This window comes from Mesitornis unicolor, unplaced genomic scaffold (genome assembly GCF_000695765.1).
Source record: "Mesitornis unicolor isolate BGI_N332 unplaced genomic scaffold, ASM69576v1 scaffold21009, whole genome shotgun sequence".
In the NCBI taxonomy this organism is placed as follows: domain Eukaryota; kingdom Metazoa; phylum Chordata; class Aves; order Mesitornithiformes; family Mesitornithidae; genus Mesitornis; species Mesitornis unicolor.
Genome location: NW_010205487.1, coordinates 23,172 through 39,041, shown reverse-complemented (window position 1 = coordinate 39,041; position 15,870 = coordinate 23,172). Strand labels below are relative to the sequence as shown.

Below are 15,870 nucleotides of genomic sequence, written 5' to 3'. Positions count from 1 at the left end.
GTTTTCTCTTGGCATTATTTCTGTTTAGGCTGAGAACTACAGCTTGATGGCAGTGCTTGCATATCCTCTAGTTAAGCCAGTTTACTCCCACTGAGAGGAATTAGAAGAGAAATATTGCAAAGAAGAGAAGAGAGGAAGCATAGCCTAGAGGTTGCAAGAATAGGACACCGTTTGGGAAAGCTGGAAGCTGCTTTGCAGCACACTTACTGTTTTACACCTCAAGCAAATGACTCACTCCCTGTGTTTGTTGTGTGCCTATACCCCAGGAGTATTTCCACGGTTCATGAAAGAACTGTAAACACTGAGATATTAAAGACTAACATCACAAATAAAGGGCAGCTAATAATTATGGTGAATAAGGTACAACGAGAAAGTCCCCGCAGTGCTGTTAAATCATGAGTCAACACCTGAATGTTTGAGATGAACGCTACATTTAGATATAAAGAAAAATAACATGTCTATTCAGCCTTTTGAGGTCACATTTCCAAGTTATTCGTAGTAATCACAAGGGCAAGGAAGCTATTGTCTCTTAAAAATTAAGATTTACTCTCACACCAACAACTAATTCTAGGAGATGCTGCTTTATGGGAGGAAAAAAAAAAGGCAACCACCAAACACAAAAGAACCACTATATTGAGAAAGCAGCAATAAAACCATAGCATCTGGCAGCTAGAAATGTGTGATACAGGATTACAGCAGGAAGGAAAAACATCTCTTAGCAGGGACAGACACTTTAAAGGGATCCCACTTTATGGGAGCAGAGCACTTTATTCAGAAGAGAAAAGGTTCCCCCTAGAGACATAACAGGGAAGACAAAAAACCCCAACTGTTGTCCTGTTCCTTAGCTCAGGTCAAATCTGATTCCTGGAACTGAAGGGAGCTGTTACCAAAAAATATCTGAAGATTTCCACTATGCCAGAGCCTGGTGCCATCTTCCAAGCATCTCACCATTCCTTGCAGCATTCTTCAAGTATGCAAACATATGAAAATGGGAAGAGGTTTACAGAGGCAGGTGTCTCTCCACTTCTACCATTTCTGTGTGCCAGGACAAAGGAGTAAGTGTGATTGCATTACAGGGCTCAGTCAGAGCAACGTAGACCTATCATTCTTACCACTGTGCATCTGCTTTCTCTGCTCAGAGATTAGGTACTAAAGTGAAACCAAAGACTTCAAAGAATCAGCCATAACTGTTTTTCTCCCAGTTCTACAGTAAAGTCTTTTCCCATTATCCAACAACAAAATAAATCTCCATCAGTCAGTCACAGACCAAAAGCCACAGCCTTCTGCTGCTGCAGGGCAAAAGGACCATGTGTTGAAGTTCCCAGAGCTCAGCCATTTTCACTTTAGCTTGGTCACTTTCTTGATCCAAGGTACATATTTGCTGACCTTTGTGTACACACCAGGGGAATCCTTCCGACCACAGCCATAACCCCAGGAAGTGATCCCCAAAATGATCCAGCGTCCATTTGACCTCTGACACATGAGTGGACCTCCGCTGTCACCTTGGCAGCTGTCTACCCGCTTGTCTTCGGAGAGGTTCCCAGCACAAATCATGCGGGTAGTGAACTTCTGCCCATAACGGACCTCACAGTCTTCCCGTGGGAGAACAGGCACCACCCCCTGAAGCAGGGTTCTCGAATAGGACTTCCCTGGAACAGAACAGACCAGCCAGACCATTTCACATACAGACGGCAGCAGCAACCTAGAGCAATGGTGCTCCACACGAAAGCAGGTATTTGTACATTTCATGTCAAGACTGTGGCACAGAAGTAGGCCAAGCTCAGCATCTCTGAACCACCATAATCTCAGAAAACAGTGCTGCCAAGCCATACCACAAAAAAGAGCTGTAAGATCAAAGAAATGGGGAAGAGGTTGGAAAAAGAGATTAGATCAAAGGATGAGTCTTACTCCTGGTTTTGCCAACAAGTAACCTGAACCTTGTTCAATTTATTTCACCTCTCTGAGCCTCCATTTCCTCCTCTGTAAAGGACAGTGTTTTCTCAAGAGAATAAATGCAGTAATATTTGTCATGTGCTCAATCATCAGAGACATTTTGGAAGATGTTTCAGAGGCATCCAAATATAGGCTTTGTACACCAGCTCTGCACAGGCTACTGCCTAAGGGGTCTGCTGTGAGCAAACATGCATGTAGAAGGGGGAAATAAGAGAGGACTGTGGCCAGATGGCAGCATTGCTCTCTCCCACAGCTTCAGAAGGATGCTATGGCAACCAAAGCTTCCACCATTGGCAAGCTCAAGAAGCCTCAAGATCAGAAGAAAACACAATGACACAAAAAATCACCTTACCTCTCCACTCCTTGACACCATGTGCTGGCACAGACAATAGGAGCAGTAAGATCACAGCCTTGAGTTGTGCAGACATAAATTAATGGCCCATGTAGGTGCCTGAACCCTATTTCCACCACCTTTCTTACTTCTCAAAGCCCCATCACTTACCTGTGTCTCCCCAGCCAGAGATGATGCAGGCTTGCCTGTTGATTTCAGACTTCTCTTTCCTATCGGGCAGGCAGACAGGCAGAACGTGGCGATTGAAGGAGAGACAGTGCCCGTCTCTGCCCCGCATCCGGACCAGGGCAATGTCATTATCATTGCTGCCGGCCCAGTAGTTCCTGTGGAGGACAATCTGCTCCACAGGCAGCTCCCTCTCAAACTCATCCTTCACACCTGTGTGGTAATCGCCCACCCGAAGCAGGTAGCGCCGCACATCAACACCAAACCTGGAGAAAAAGAGACTGAAGATATTGATACTCCTACTAAGAAGGAAACAGACTCACACAAGTCTCAGTTGCTATGAGACTGAACCACCTCCTCACAAACTGATAAAACACTGCCAGCTACAGGACTGTGGGACTCCTTAGCAGATGTGATACTGCCAGCTGTTGCAGTCAGTGAATGTCCCAAGTAACTATCTACCATGTACAAGACTTTTTTTCCCTATGAGAAGAGCTACAACAGGTGTGTGACCTTGTGTTCACAGTTGCTTAAAGCACTAAAGAATGGCAAAATGCTGTTTCCTTTTAAGTTGTAAGGCCTTAAAGTTAAGAGGGCAGGTGTAAGCAGTGAAGAATAAAGCAAGCCTATATTGACTCATCCTTGTAAGTGCTCCAATATCACACACATCAAAATCTGAAGGTCTTGGTTTAGAAACTTTGCTCATGTGGTTCCACTGGGCTGGGAGGATGACCTTGTATGAGGTTATCTTCTTCATCATTCAGTATCCCTCAGGGCTCGCACTCACAAACACACCTTTTGAAGCAGTGGGCTGCAGTCACTACCCAGCAGCTGCTGATCAGTGTTGCTCCACACAGCAGTCGAGTGTCTCGACGAAAACCCTTCAACCGTAGGGAGGCCTGCCATGGCCAACTGCCTCTGAAGAAGAAACAGAGGAATAATAGGCATCACACACACAGGAGTGGTTTTCCTCTTTTCCCATCCACTCTGCCCCATCTGGGCTCAGCTGGCACGCATTCTTCCCTAGATAGACACACTGGATCAAATCAAGTTCAAAAATCACCAGTGAAAATGTGTTAATGTATTCAGCATTTGCCAGGCTAATTTCAGAGCCTATAAGAAAGCTGGAACCACTTCTGGCTTTCCCAGCAATTACAGGGTAGTACCTGAGAGACTTGTTTCCACCTATGATCCTTTTCTTGCGACGGGGAAGCAGGCGCATCCCACACACACCAGACTCTGGACCTGCACAGCAAAGTTAGAGCAGTTGGGTAGATACCTTCAGCTTAAGCATCAACAGTTGCTGTCACAGAGACAACTACTATTCCCCTTCCCAGAGGGCATTAATCCTCATGGATTTGACTGCTTTGTGGTGTGCATATGCAATTCATAGAAGATTTGATTCCATAGGTTTCCTCAGTTTTGGTGGAGGTGCTTAACTCCACTATCTGTAGTCTTATGCCAGGAATGGGATCTCTACAACTTATTTCCTCAGTGCTCTAAAACACAAAGTTTGCCATAGTTCCTGCTCTAAGGAAGGGTATGGTGATTTGGCTGTGGGGAAGTTCTGCAGGCTCAAAGGTCCTACATGGGTGGAGCTCCCCAGACTAATCTGGAGCACCCTGTGCTCCTAAGAAGAGACAATGAAAACAAAGAAGAAGGCAGGAGGCGCAGGACAGGACATGCTTATTTTGTGGGTAAAGTTTCAGCCAAAGAAGAGAAGAACTCCAAGGAAAAACAAAGTCATGCAGAGATTCCACAGCTGGAGCTCCAGATTTCTGCATAGAAGAAGTAGGCACTTCACCTGTTCTCCTAATATCTTGGACCTTTTCTTCCACATAGTCACATATCACACCAGCGTCTTCACTGTGCCAGCAGCTGTGAATCCTGGTGTCAGGCCTGACACACTGTCCCAGGGTGTGCTCTGTGCCACTGCATTCTATGTTGTCCAGATGGATGGGCCCATGGCCTTCACCAAAATAAGCCATTGCCCTGGCTTTTGCTGTACCGCTGCAATTAAAGAGAGAGTGGCTAATCTGCAGTAAGCAGGAGGCCGGTAAACCTGATGCACCAGCACATTTTAAGAAAAATAATATTTATGTGTCACTCTGCACACAGACAGTACAGTACTTGCTGAAGACATTGTTAGAATAGGACCCTACTCTCCCATGCATATGCAGATATGTCAAAACTAAGAAATGAAGCCCCTAGAAACAGGTCTGGAAAGAAGCGATCCCCCTGAGAACTGTTTCTTTCTGTAAGATGCGTGTACCAGAGCTCTTACCTGAATCCCAATTGCCTGCAAACCACAGCAGCATCTCTGTCTGTCCAGCCATCATCACAGACACTGCCCCACTGTCCATTCAGGAACACCTCAACACGTCCCTCCTTGGTGCTTTCTCCATCCACCAGCCGCACAGGAGGCCCTGCAGCAGCAAACACATGGGTGGCTGCAAGTGAAAACACCAGAGAGTGTGAGGTGCCCAGAACTTGGGTTCTATAGGAAAATATGAATCTGAGATACCAGTAAGCTTAAAAAAATAATAAAAAATAAAGGGAGTGTTTCTATAGGAAAACTATGTCCCTCATTTCACCTCTGTGCTGAATCAGAAGACTACATACATATTAATTTATTTAATGCATACTGTAAATCATTAGTGGATCATATTCTGAAAGCTAAGTCAAGAGAAGAACAAGAACAGAAGGAAAGTTATTAACTCCTGAGCCAAGAGTGAACAAGCTTAAACATGCCTTGGAAATAAATCCATTAAATCATAAAACTATTATATTATTCTAGGCAAGAGGCCTTTAACACCCAGGAAAAACAAAAAATGTTGGATGCTGTCTATTTCAGTAAAAAATGTCTGACAAACTGGAAAGTCTCCTGTAGCAGGGAAGTGGAAAGTATCAGGCCTCATATAAATAAGGAAGTTATGCTAACTTGAAACACATCCACAAGTTAATTAAAAGCATGCCGTCCACTCAAGAGAGTGCAAATTTCCACACAACAGCCCCTCACATGTGAAGTCCTTTTGCCTTGGCAAGGTGTGACACTAATGTAACTACACCAGTTTTCTAAAGGATCTAGTTAAAAGGGTCCCGTGTTCCCACAGATATGGAGCTGAAGCATCTCATCAGTGGGCAAGGCACACTAAGGCAGCCACCACTCCTCAGCCCCTCAGGTTTGTTTTAGAGACTGCCAACACAGTTCTCTCCAGTCACAGTTTCTCTGCAAGTCCGGCCATACGTCTGGTGGAGCCACAGCTCTGTAGCCGTGTCCCAAGACAGGGCTCATCCCTAGGAGTCTTCCTCAAAAAGCAGCCCCCTCACTGAGACAGCACAGGGAAAACTCCTACATCTGTCAGAGCTTCCAAGGGAACAGACCAGCAGGAGACACTTCCCCACCATCCAAGCAAGAGGCAAGGCAAGTTACCCAGGCTGCCATCCATGACTGTGTTGCTCTCAGGAGAACAGCGGACTCCCACATCCTCCGTGTGTGAGCAGTCATGCTGCCCCCAGTTGCTGTGGGAACAGTCCAGGAGGGACAGCTCTGTCCCCACACAAGCCACATCATCCAGAAAGATAAAGCCTTGGCCAGCAGCATAGTCTCCTTCAGAGGCCAGGGTAGCAGGACCACTAGAGGAAGGAGACAGAACATATCATCAGATTCATTAAAACTCATTAATCCCACGGAGGGACCCAAGCTCAGACCAAAAGGGAAACTCCCCTGCAGAGCTCAGCTGTGATATCAGTGGCCTCCTGACCTAAATCACTCAGTGACACACAGGATGGCAGGCAAGCAGCTTGCACATCTCACCAGCTTTAGTTTTCAGAGAGGCTCCCTCAGACCAGTCCATTCTTTAGTGTCTGGTCAAAGGCACAGTCAGAATAACACAAAGGGCCAGCTATACTACAGAGGCCGCTTGGCAGACATGACAAGGAGGGGCTAGCAGAGGAGGCGTAAAAAATACCAACATTTAATGAATTCTACTTCCTTTTATAGGAAGAGGCTACCTGGAATTGAAATACAGAAAGCTGCAAACTTTTAGGTGCTACAAGAGATGACAAACACAGTAAGCAGCTGAACTCAAAGGAAATAATTTAGTCTTTTTTTTTCAGTCTATAAAGCTGAAATTTCATAAGGATACCATAATCATACTAAAAAAATCCACAAAAAAACCCCAACTTTACTGGCTCCAAGAGTATCCTGATTTTAAGTCTTCTCTAAAACCATATCTAGAGGGACGACAGTTCAGCAAAGAGCTGAAAGAAAAACATTATGAAAATCCCTATATAAAAGAGTAATACTACTCTTTTTTGCCCTGATGGTCTTTGTTCAACTACTGAAGCAGGTGGTGTGTTTAGTTGATAGAGCAGATGGGTGACACTGTATAGCTGACAGAGCAGAGGGGGTGGCAGTGCTGAGCTGATACACCTGCAAAATTAAGGAGTATTGAGAGAACTTTCTGACTTTGGCAAGAGAAAAACATAAAGACAGTATCAAGCCTGTTACCTGCTTTCAAAACAAGCTGAGGCAAGAGATAATAAAGATTTTTTTTTTCCATTGGGAAAGGATGTGGATACCTATTAATCTTTTCTGAATAAAGTTGTATAATGGTAATAACTCTTCTAACAAAGACAGCATTGAAGGATGAAGGTCCAGCCTAGCCCAGTGAAGGGGCATGGAATCTAATCCCCAAAATTAGGAAGCACAGACACGACACACACTCTCAATCCTACCTGAAGCCCAGCTGCCTGCAGACCACCTGGGCACCAAGGTCTGTCCAGCCGTCATCGCATACTGTGCCCCAGTCTCCGTTGTAGTACACTTCTACCCTGCCTTCGCTGGGGCTGTGGCCACCAGCCAGCCTGACAGTACCTTCTGCAAGGGGTGGGAGAAGGGAAGATCAGCACTCAGCAGAGGAGAAAAGAAACAGCCTGTGCCACACTGCTGAAGTCTCCGTGCAGCCCATGAGTGAAACAAACCAAATATAGCCAGATATCTGTGGCTACTCAAAAAATAAACATTCATTGCTCCCAAACATGCCCACCTGTCAGGGGAAGATTCACCTCAGCCTTTCCATGCCACCTGTGGAAAGCCAGGGGAACACCACCAAGGTTGGGTCTGATTCATTCCCACCTGCTGCTTGCTCTCTGCCTCCACAGCTGGCAGCCCTTGTGGGAGTTCTGCGGGATCCTGAAGCAGGGGAGCTATATGCTGAGCAAGCCATGTAATATGGGAATACAACAGACCACATCTGACTCACATAGAGCTGTAGATCTGTACCTGTGAAAGGGTCACAGGAGACCCCAGCATCTTCAATGTGGTCACAGTTCTGCTGCCCCCAGTCACTCTTCTTGCACTGGTCAAGTGAGAGTTCATTGCCTGAGCACTCCACTTCATCCAGCAGGATTGGGCCAGATCCCTGCCCATAGTGGGCCCACGACAAGGCTTTTGGGTTCCCACTGCAGATGGTACAGACACATGCTCAGTAAGGAAGGCCACAGTCTTGTGCACTCAGATTCTGCCTTGCACAGGGACTCTCCTACACTAGGCCAGTGTCCTTTCATAGATCATATGTATTTCTGACACAGTGGTGTTGCCCACCGTTAACCAAAATACCTTATTGGGAAGTTTTGTATCAAGACTTTCCAGGACGTAACAAAAATGTGCCCACAACATGAACAGTTCAGACACCTGAGGAGTCCTGAAGACAATGATGTTTCAATCTCAGTGACAGGCAAAACTCCCAAAGTTTGAGGGGTCTCAATCTTGAATCTTGTCCTGTAAATAGTTCTGTACTGAAGTGATTTTCAAGAATGCTCAGTATACAACAGCTCCCATATTAAGTGCTGAATGGCACAGAGGAGAATGAGGTGTGCTCTCTGGCATTGCTGACTGAAGAGGCTAAGGGCGGTCAGTGAAACTGGAGGTGTTTAAACCTAACCAAGTAAACTGCACGTTCACATATGAAAATCATCATGACAAGTTATCACTGAGGCCAAGAAGATTTGCATTTGGACTGTGCCAAAATAATTAACAGGGATAAACAATAATAAACCAGAGGGATAGTAGATAGGGATGCACCAACTCTTTTTTTTCACAGCATAAACCCATAAAACTGACAGAAATTAAGTACAAAATCCCTTCATGGGATGATCGCTCGAGAATTATGTTTCCCAGGGTTTATGTATACTTGCTATAGAAAGGGCTGGTACTATAGTGAAGGGATGTGCTCTCATGTTCTTCATTCTGCCCACTTTTATTACCACCCTATGGCATCCAGCAGGGAAATTACCTGAATCCCAGCTGCCTACAAACTACTTCAGCATCCCGGTCGTCCCACTGGTCATCACAGATGGTACCCCACTTGCCATCATGGTAAACCTCCACTCGCCCTTCAAAGCTCTCCTTTCCCCCAACTAAACGCAGAGGGGCACCTACACCTGTGCTTCAAGAAAGGGAAAGAAAGCACAACAGAACAAGACAAAGCACATCCAGCAGTTTAGGGGGCAGAACGATTCACCTGCCAGAGCAAGTCTTGGGATGCTCCTGTCCCACCCTACCACATCCTCCCCTCTAAGCCCCCCAGAAGTAGCCACGATTGCAGCCCACAGCACAGGCTATTTTAACTGGCTGCTACAGAGACCAGACTTCGCTTCCTGCAGACAAAAACCTGGTTTGATAAAAAGGGGAGGTAGTCATAAGAAACAGTCATCTTCCAGTGATTAAAGAAGTATGCCCACTCTGAGTATTTAGGATTGGAAAATGATGGATAATTTTCCACTGGAAGGAACGTAACCACCTGCATAGCAGGTGAAAGAAGAACACACTCCAATGATTTGCTCTCCACAGCTTCACAACCTTAGATTTTACATCTTATCAGCAACACTGACACAAGAAACAGAGAGCGAATTTCCCCTGGAGATTCACCTTCTGGAGGGACACATGTTACCACGGCACTCCCCTGGTTACAGGCTCCTGACACAGCCTCCCGATAGCCACACTGCAGCAGGGCTTTCTCATCCCCATGGCAGTTTGCTGACTGCAGGTGCAGGGGAACAGGCCACAGTCCAGGATGACTCTTCTTCCCAGCTGTGCCGATCTCACTGGTACAGAGAAAGCAACAGAGCAATGAAACGCTGTAGCACTGCTCGATTCACAAGCTCCCCTCAGTTCTTGTGACTCTCCAGCCCAGTTGAGGCATTTCACATCCCACTGACCCCAGTCGATTGGGAGTACATAAAGGGGTGGCCATGTACAGCCTAATGGGAAAGCAAAAGCAAGCACAAAGCACTTCCCACCATCTAACCCATTTTGCCTTCCTACTTACTGCAGAAGAGCTGTTCTGGTCAGAAATGGCACCCTCATTTGAGAGTGATAAAAGAATTCATCAACAGATTGGAACATCCAGATATATGAATCACCTTCTTCCTTCTCTATGGGCCTTATTTCCCTGCTATTTGGAAGTTTGAAGGTCCAAATCCCAGATTCCCAAAGAGGGTTCACATTGTCAAAATTCCTAATAGATCACTACGGTAACTCCAGCTGGTAATACTATAAAGGGAATACGATCTCACAGCTCACTCATCACAGCATTGAGCACCAAGCAGAAACTACTGCTTTAAAAAATTCTTGCAAACGCTAATTGAGGTTGGGCATAGCCACAGAAAGAATACAGTAGAAAAGGACCCTAGGAAGTGGGAAATAAGCCCATAAAACAAACTTCTCTCCTCCAGCCAACACATTATACCACAGAGGTTGTTCTTTCCAAGGCCATGTGAGCATGTAACTCCCACAACCAGGCTGAGGTTCTCACCTGAAACCTAGTTGCCTGCAGACAACACTGGCATCCCAGTCAGTCCAGTGGTCAGCACAGATGGTGCCCCAGAGTCCATTGAAGTACAGCTCCACACTGCTATCTTCAGCCAACCGCACAGCACCTTCCAAAAGAACAAAAAAAAAAAGCTGCTTTTCTGATGGAGGTTTCAGACCAGCAAATCTTGGACTTGAACTGCACCCGGCTTTTCTCAGTCCTGTTTTGCTGGTGCTGTCACTGAAGTGACTTGTATGGAGGAGTTCAGGACATGGCATCTTCCCAGTTCCAGGAGGATGGCTGGTGCTATGTCCCTGTCGAAGACATGGTAGTACTGGCAGGAAATGTGGGTTCTGCCACATCTTCAGGATTTTCCTTTTGTGAAATGGGGTGATTTTACATGCCACCTTGAAAAGGTGTATGGAAATGGCAGCCTTTCTAGCTCCTGTGACACTTCACTAATTTATTTTCCATCGATCACCTCACCTGTGAGAGTCACTGTTGCTACAGCTAGATGTTCAGTAACAGCTGGTGAACCTTCCAATTTCTCTAAGAAAAGAAAGTGCCAATGTAAATGCCCTTTCAATTCCCTCTGCACAATAAATATCTAGCACTGTTTAGAAAGCACATCTCTTCGCTCAGTTATGTACTGAGAGAAAGGTACATTTCTGTCTGTAGTACCTCAGGGTAGGCACACAGCACAACTACACTTGGAGTATCCTTCCCTTTAATGAAGCTGTCTTTGAAAGCATTTCCACTGACAAGGGAAAAGACTTTGTCCTTTCACTTATTAAACTAATGCTTTACCTGCTTTGCAAAATGCACAGGAAGGGAAGAAGTTCAGAAAACAGGAGGACAAACAGAACACTTTCAAGAGTGCTGTGCTGGGGTCACAGTACTGAGAGAGCTCAGCTCCCCTGCATGCTCAAAATAAGCAGCAGTCCTTGGCTTTGCGAGGAATTTTAAAGTAAGCCTATGACCTACCTTGCCACAGAAGACTTACAAACCTAGCCACAGAAGGTTTTTCCCTGTTATATTTGAACTGCTATGATTACATGAGAAGAGCTCTGATACGGAGACTTAAGGAGAAGGAGTGGGTTGTTTTCCACATAACTTAAACTGTTTTCAGAGTCGCATAAGTTAACAGTAAAAAAAAAGAACTCTCCTTGTATGAGAATAAAAACATCTATACAAGGCATTATAGCTACAGTAGCTTAAATCCACCCCCTACTATATACAGACGGTCTTCTCCCACACAGACTAGCCTCTAGTCCTAATTATTTCGACAATTCAGGACAGTGATTGTACTGTACTTCTTTCACATGGTGTCCCACCTGCTGCTTGCAAGTCTGCAGCACACATTTCTGGCCTGAGCCCCCCAAGACAGCACAGCCCAGGCGCTGGCAGGGGCACACAGCAGCTCTTACCTTGGTTACAGTCGCAGTTAGCCCAGCCGATGGCCCCTGACATGAGCCGGTAGAAGCACCAGGGCGTAGTTCCCCCATCCGGGTTCCTGCAGTGGTTGTGGTCGCCCAAGCCACGGTCTGGGTACTGTTGAACGTAATCGGGGAACTCTGCCCAGTTGAGGCACTCTGCCCCGGCCTCAGTGACTGCCAGCAAGCCATCGTAATACCCAAGAGGTCCAACACCACACACGCTGGATGCTGAGCACAGGAAGGCAGCTGTTAGCATCACTTCAGGCACCACACACTGAGGTTTAGACAATGTGGGAGATACCAGCTGATCTCATGAAACACCTCCTGTGTCTGCAGTCTTGATTGCTACTTGCTTGATTTTAATTCTATCACTCTTCAAGGCAGCTGCTCAAAGAATGTGTATAATATGCACTGTCTAAAAACCAAATTGATCTGAACGTAATGAACTGTCCAGTCAGACCTCTGAAAGGTGTTAACTCTGGGCCCAAACATGGACAATTTGTACTGGTTCCCTTTACCATTTATTTCAATAGATGTATTCACTTTGGAGTAGCACTTGAGCCTGGCACACACTCCTCCGCTTCCTTCCCCACCTGCTTTGGCATCTGAATAAGATACTCTTAAATTTGATCCTAGGCTCTTTAGAAGATTGATTGCCTGTCTAAATTGATTGAGACCAAGAAGAGTTTAAAATTAGCTACAATTTCATTCTATAAAGCAGGAAGGTGGGAAATGACATTGTACTTTATAGTATGTATGTTCCCTGTACACATCAGCATATTACCTGGCTTATCTGCACTTGGCCAATGTATAGGAAGGGAAAAGGAGCTTATTTTTGGAAGAAGTGCAGGTACCAATGTTCCAGGTCAGTGCCCATGTGAAATGTCTTATGCAAAGAAACCCCAAAAATTAAATTAATGTAATCTTTAACAAAAGAAGAAAACTCTGCATTCATGACCCTGAAACAAGTAAGAGAGAAACCAGAACCAGATTCCCTGTGAGGATGGGCTTTTTTTAGTGCATAACACGGGAAAAGCAGATTTAGAAAAGGATAACATTTATAGCTCTATTCACTGAATAAACCAAAAGGAAACAACACTTTCAGAAAACCCTTCTGCTGTAAAGGCAAGTGAGACAAACACCAAGTGTACAGAGAAACTTTGCCTTATGCCTTTTGCCTTCTAGCCACTGCCAAGCTCAGAGAGGGTGAGTGACAGCTGAAGGTTAACTGCAAGGTACAAAAATGAGAAGCAGATACAAGTAGGTGTCTGGAAAACACAGTGTGTGCTTTGCATTAACCAGGACCCTTGGAAGGGGGTGTATGAGAATTCAGTACTACTAGAGCAGGGCAAAGGTGAGCGTGCAAAAAAGACTGAGGCAGAGAAAGAGATGAAAGGAAAGGAACATGTGGGAGGAATAGAGAACTTCAAGAGTATTAGACATGAAGAAATGAAAACAGTTTGGCCATTTGGGGGAAAGAGGTAAACAGACATTGAGGCAGGAGAGATGACAGAAGAAGCAATGGAAAGAAAGGAAGAACGCCAGGTAGCAGTGGTTCATTGTACCTATGGTCTCAGATCACCACTGCAGGAAAGAATCTGCCCAATGACTGAATTAATAACTTCTTGTTCTTACCTGCACTCTGCAAATGGTTTTGGTTGGGCTGGGATCCCAGGAAAGCCTGGGAAAAGAAACAGAGCAAAAGCAGAGAGATGATTATCCAATGAAATAAACATGGGCATGTCCTAAAAGCAGCTCGGCCTTTTGCTGCTTTAGGCAAACACACCCTAGTAACCAGCCTCTTCCCTGCTCTCCCCATTGCTCCTCTTCAAATCCAATCACAGCTCTGCCCACTAACAGCAATATGAATAATTACTGGCCTGCAGAGGTTTACTCTTGATCTAAGCACTACATTGCAGCACTCTGCTTGCTCTTTTCCAATAGAATTGAAAGCCTAAGTGAGATGCCTATAGCAACACAAGCTAGAAGAAAATAATTGTTACCAGTAAGAAAAATAATGAATAACCACTCTTTCTTTCCCTGTGTATATGGCAAGCCATCTATGGCCACAGCAGCAGACAGAAATGTATCTATGTGATGGAGTGATGCCCCCAGGGATCCCTGTTAAAATAGTAATAGACATCCATATACAAAGTAAGAAACACCTAAAGGAGAAAATCTAACAAGGCTTTTTGAGGATCTTATTTTTAAAACATGAGAATATGATGTGGCCTATAGTATTATTATCCAAATGGGGTGAAATAGATAAGAACAAAAAGTATGAAACAAAGCCATCAGAATTTCAGCATCCTGTCCAGCCCCAAAACTGTATTTTGTTTTACACGCAGTGTTTTTGGTGGTTATAACTTGACTGCTGGCTGAGAGATAGGGATCTCCACTCAACACCATTACATGGTGTGCAGGCAGGTACAAGATCTTCACAGACCCAAAGTGAAGAAAAGAAACTGTACATGCTTCTGCTAGCTCTTTGTAGTTCAATTAATTTCTAAATACTTTTTAATGAACATTTCTAATACTTTTATATGAACAAGAAGTTCTAGTTAACAAAGCAGAAGTGTGCATATAAAGAATACTAGCTATTGGAAATGGTTCTGTTTGTCTTCAAAATGCTGTCATTTTGCTTCTCTCAGTTTTGCCTCTCCCTGGAAAAGGAGAAGAGTAACATTTGGAATTAAACCAAACCCACCTCTGGAAAAAGCAGGGATAGTTCCCATAGATAACTGACAAGAATGACACCTACTCATGGCAGATATCATTTTCCAATGAAGCTTATGAATATGGTCCCAGCAGGTGTTGAAACCGTGACCAAGCTCCACTATCACCCCCCAGAAGTCAGAATGTGCCACTGCATATTGAAGATGAGTTTCTGACATGGTTCAGAAACAGCAGATCAGATCTCAGGTGCATATGCACAAGGGGATGCACAGATAAAACAGCATTTAACTGAGAAAGCCTTTTCAGCCAAAATCCACCTATTTGCATGCATCAGGCGATTCCAAGCCCACATAATGGTCTGTAAACCAACAGTGCTGAAGGACTCAGCTGAAGATCTCAGAGCTCTTTGCACAGAGAGGAAAGCGAGCTAAGCTACACTTTTGTGACTGTGCCAAACAGGTGACTGAGCCGTAATCCAGGTCCCACAACTCCAAGCATTCAGTGTGCACCTGCACACACAGGTAAGGCTGCAGGCAACAGAGAGATGGGTTGGACTAATAACAGACTATATGTGAAAAGTATGAAAAATATATATGAAAGCCTGAACCTTCTCTTCTTGGAGACTGACCATGAACAAAATAACTGCAGTCCAAGTAATATGCTTCCCTTCTAACGAAAGATTAGTTGCTGCCAGTTTCTGTAGCAGTTTCCAAAATCCCCCAATGCTGACCATCACTACTACCCAATTTTAGTGCAAAGAGCCTGTGCTGCAGTTACTGCCCCAGGTCCGTGTGGCTATAAATCATCTGTCCACAACAGCAATCAGGGTAATCGGTCAATCAGTGAAGAACAGAAACAAAGGATCTCTCCTGCCAGGGTCACTGCGGCGTTTGAGAAACATAGGAAACCTGAGCCAAAGCATCTGCAAGCCCTTGTGCATCCCACTGTCCTGCTTTGTTTCCTTTGCTGAATTTTATATGCATAACGAAACAAATCCCTCCCCAAGCCCCCAGCCATTCTCAGAGACCACAGCTGCCTAGATGCTTTGGAAAACACATTCAAGTAATAACGAGATGCACTTACAGTGAGGGTATTAGAAGAGCCATGTGACTTCTTCCAAGCAGATAGAAGAATAACCATGTCTTACCTCCACACATCTGAGGCAGCATAACAGACGGAGGAGCTCTACCAGGAGCCCGAGTACTTTGACGACCTCCATCCTTCCTGTATAAAGTGGGCAGAAGCTTTGTCAAGCATCACGTTCCCGTTCAGCTGCCGGGCTCAGCGGCTGCCTCCTCCCCGGGCTCTGCAGCCGGCTTTACCCGGGAGCAGGGCACTAGCGGCTCCGCGCCGGAGGGAGCGGGATGTCTCTTCCATTTCTCCGCAAGGAAAGGTACGTAAGGGAAGGGATCAAAGTTCCTAGTAGCATCCTACAATGTCACTTTCCTTTTCCTCTGCTCTTCTTCTCCAT

General features: G+C 45.3%; 1 protein-coding gene across 1 annotated transcript; it reads right to left on the bottom strand.

Annotated features, from left to right (window-relative positions):
- Positions 1–1,106: 1,106 nt before the first annotated feature.
- LOC104546140 (neurotrypsin-like) lies at positions 1,107–15,618 on the bottom strand. Its single transcript, XM_010191447.1, has 15 exons — positions 15,547–15,618; positions 13,359–13,404; positions 11,715–11,951; positions 10,291–10,414; positions 9,405–9,580; positions 8,770–8,917; positions 7,758–7,936; positions 7,211–7,352; positions 5,904–6,106; positions 4,755–4,896; positions 4,275–4,480; positions 3,637–3,715; positions 3,266–3,388; positions 2,456–2,736; positions 1,107–1,649 (listed from the first exon to the last, which is right to left on the bottom strand). Exons 1-15 carry the CDS (start codon positions 15,616–15,618, stop codon positions 1,339–1,341), a joined length of 2,469 nt encoding a protein of 822 aa, XP_010189749.1. The 3' UTR covers positions 1,107–1,338.
- Between the last annotated feature and the right edge of the window lie 252 nt (positions 15,619–15,870).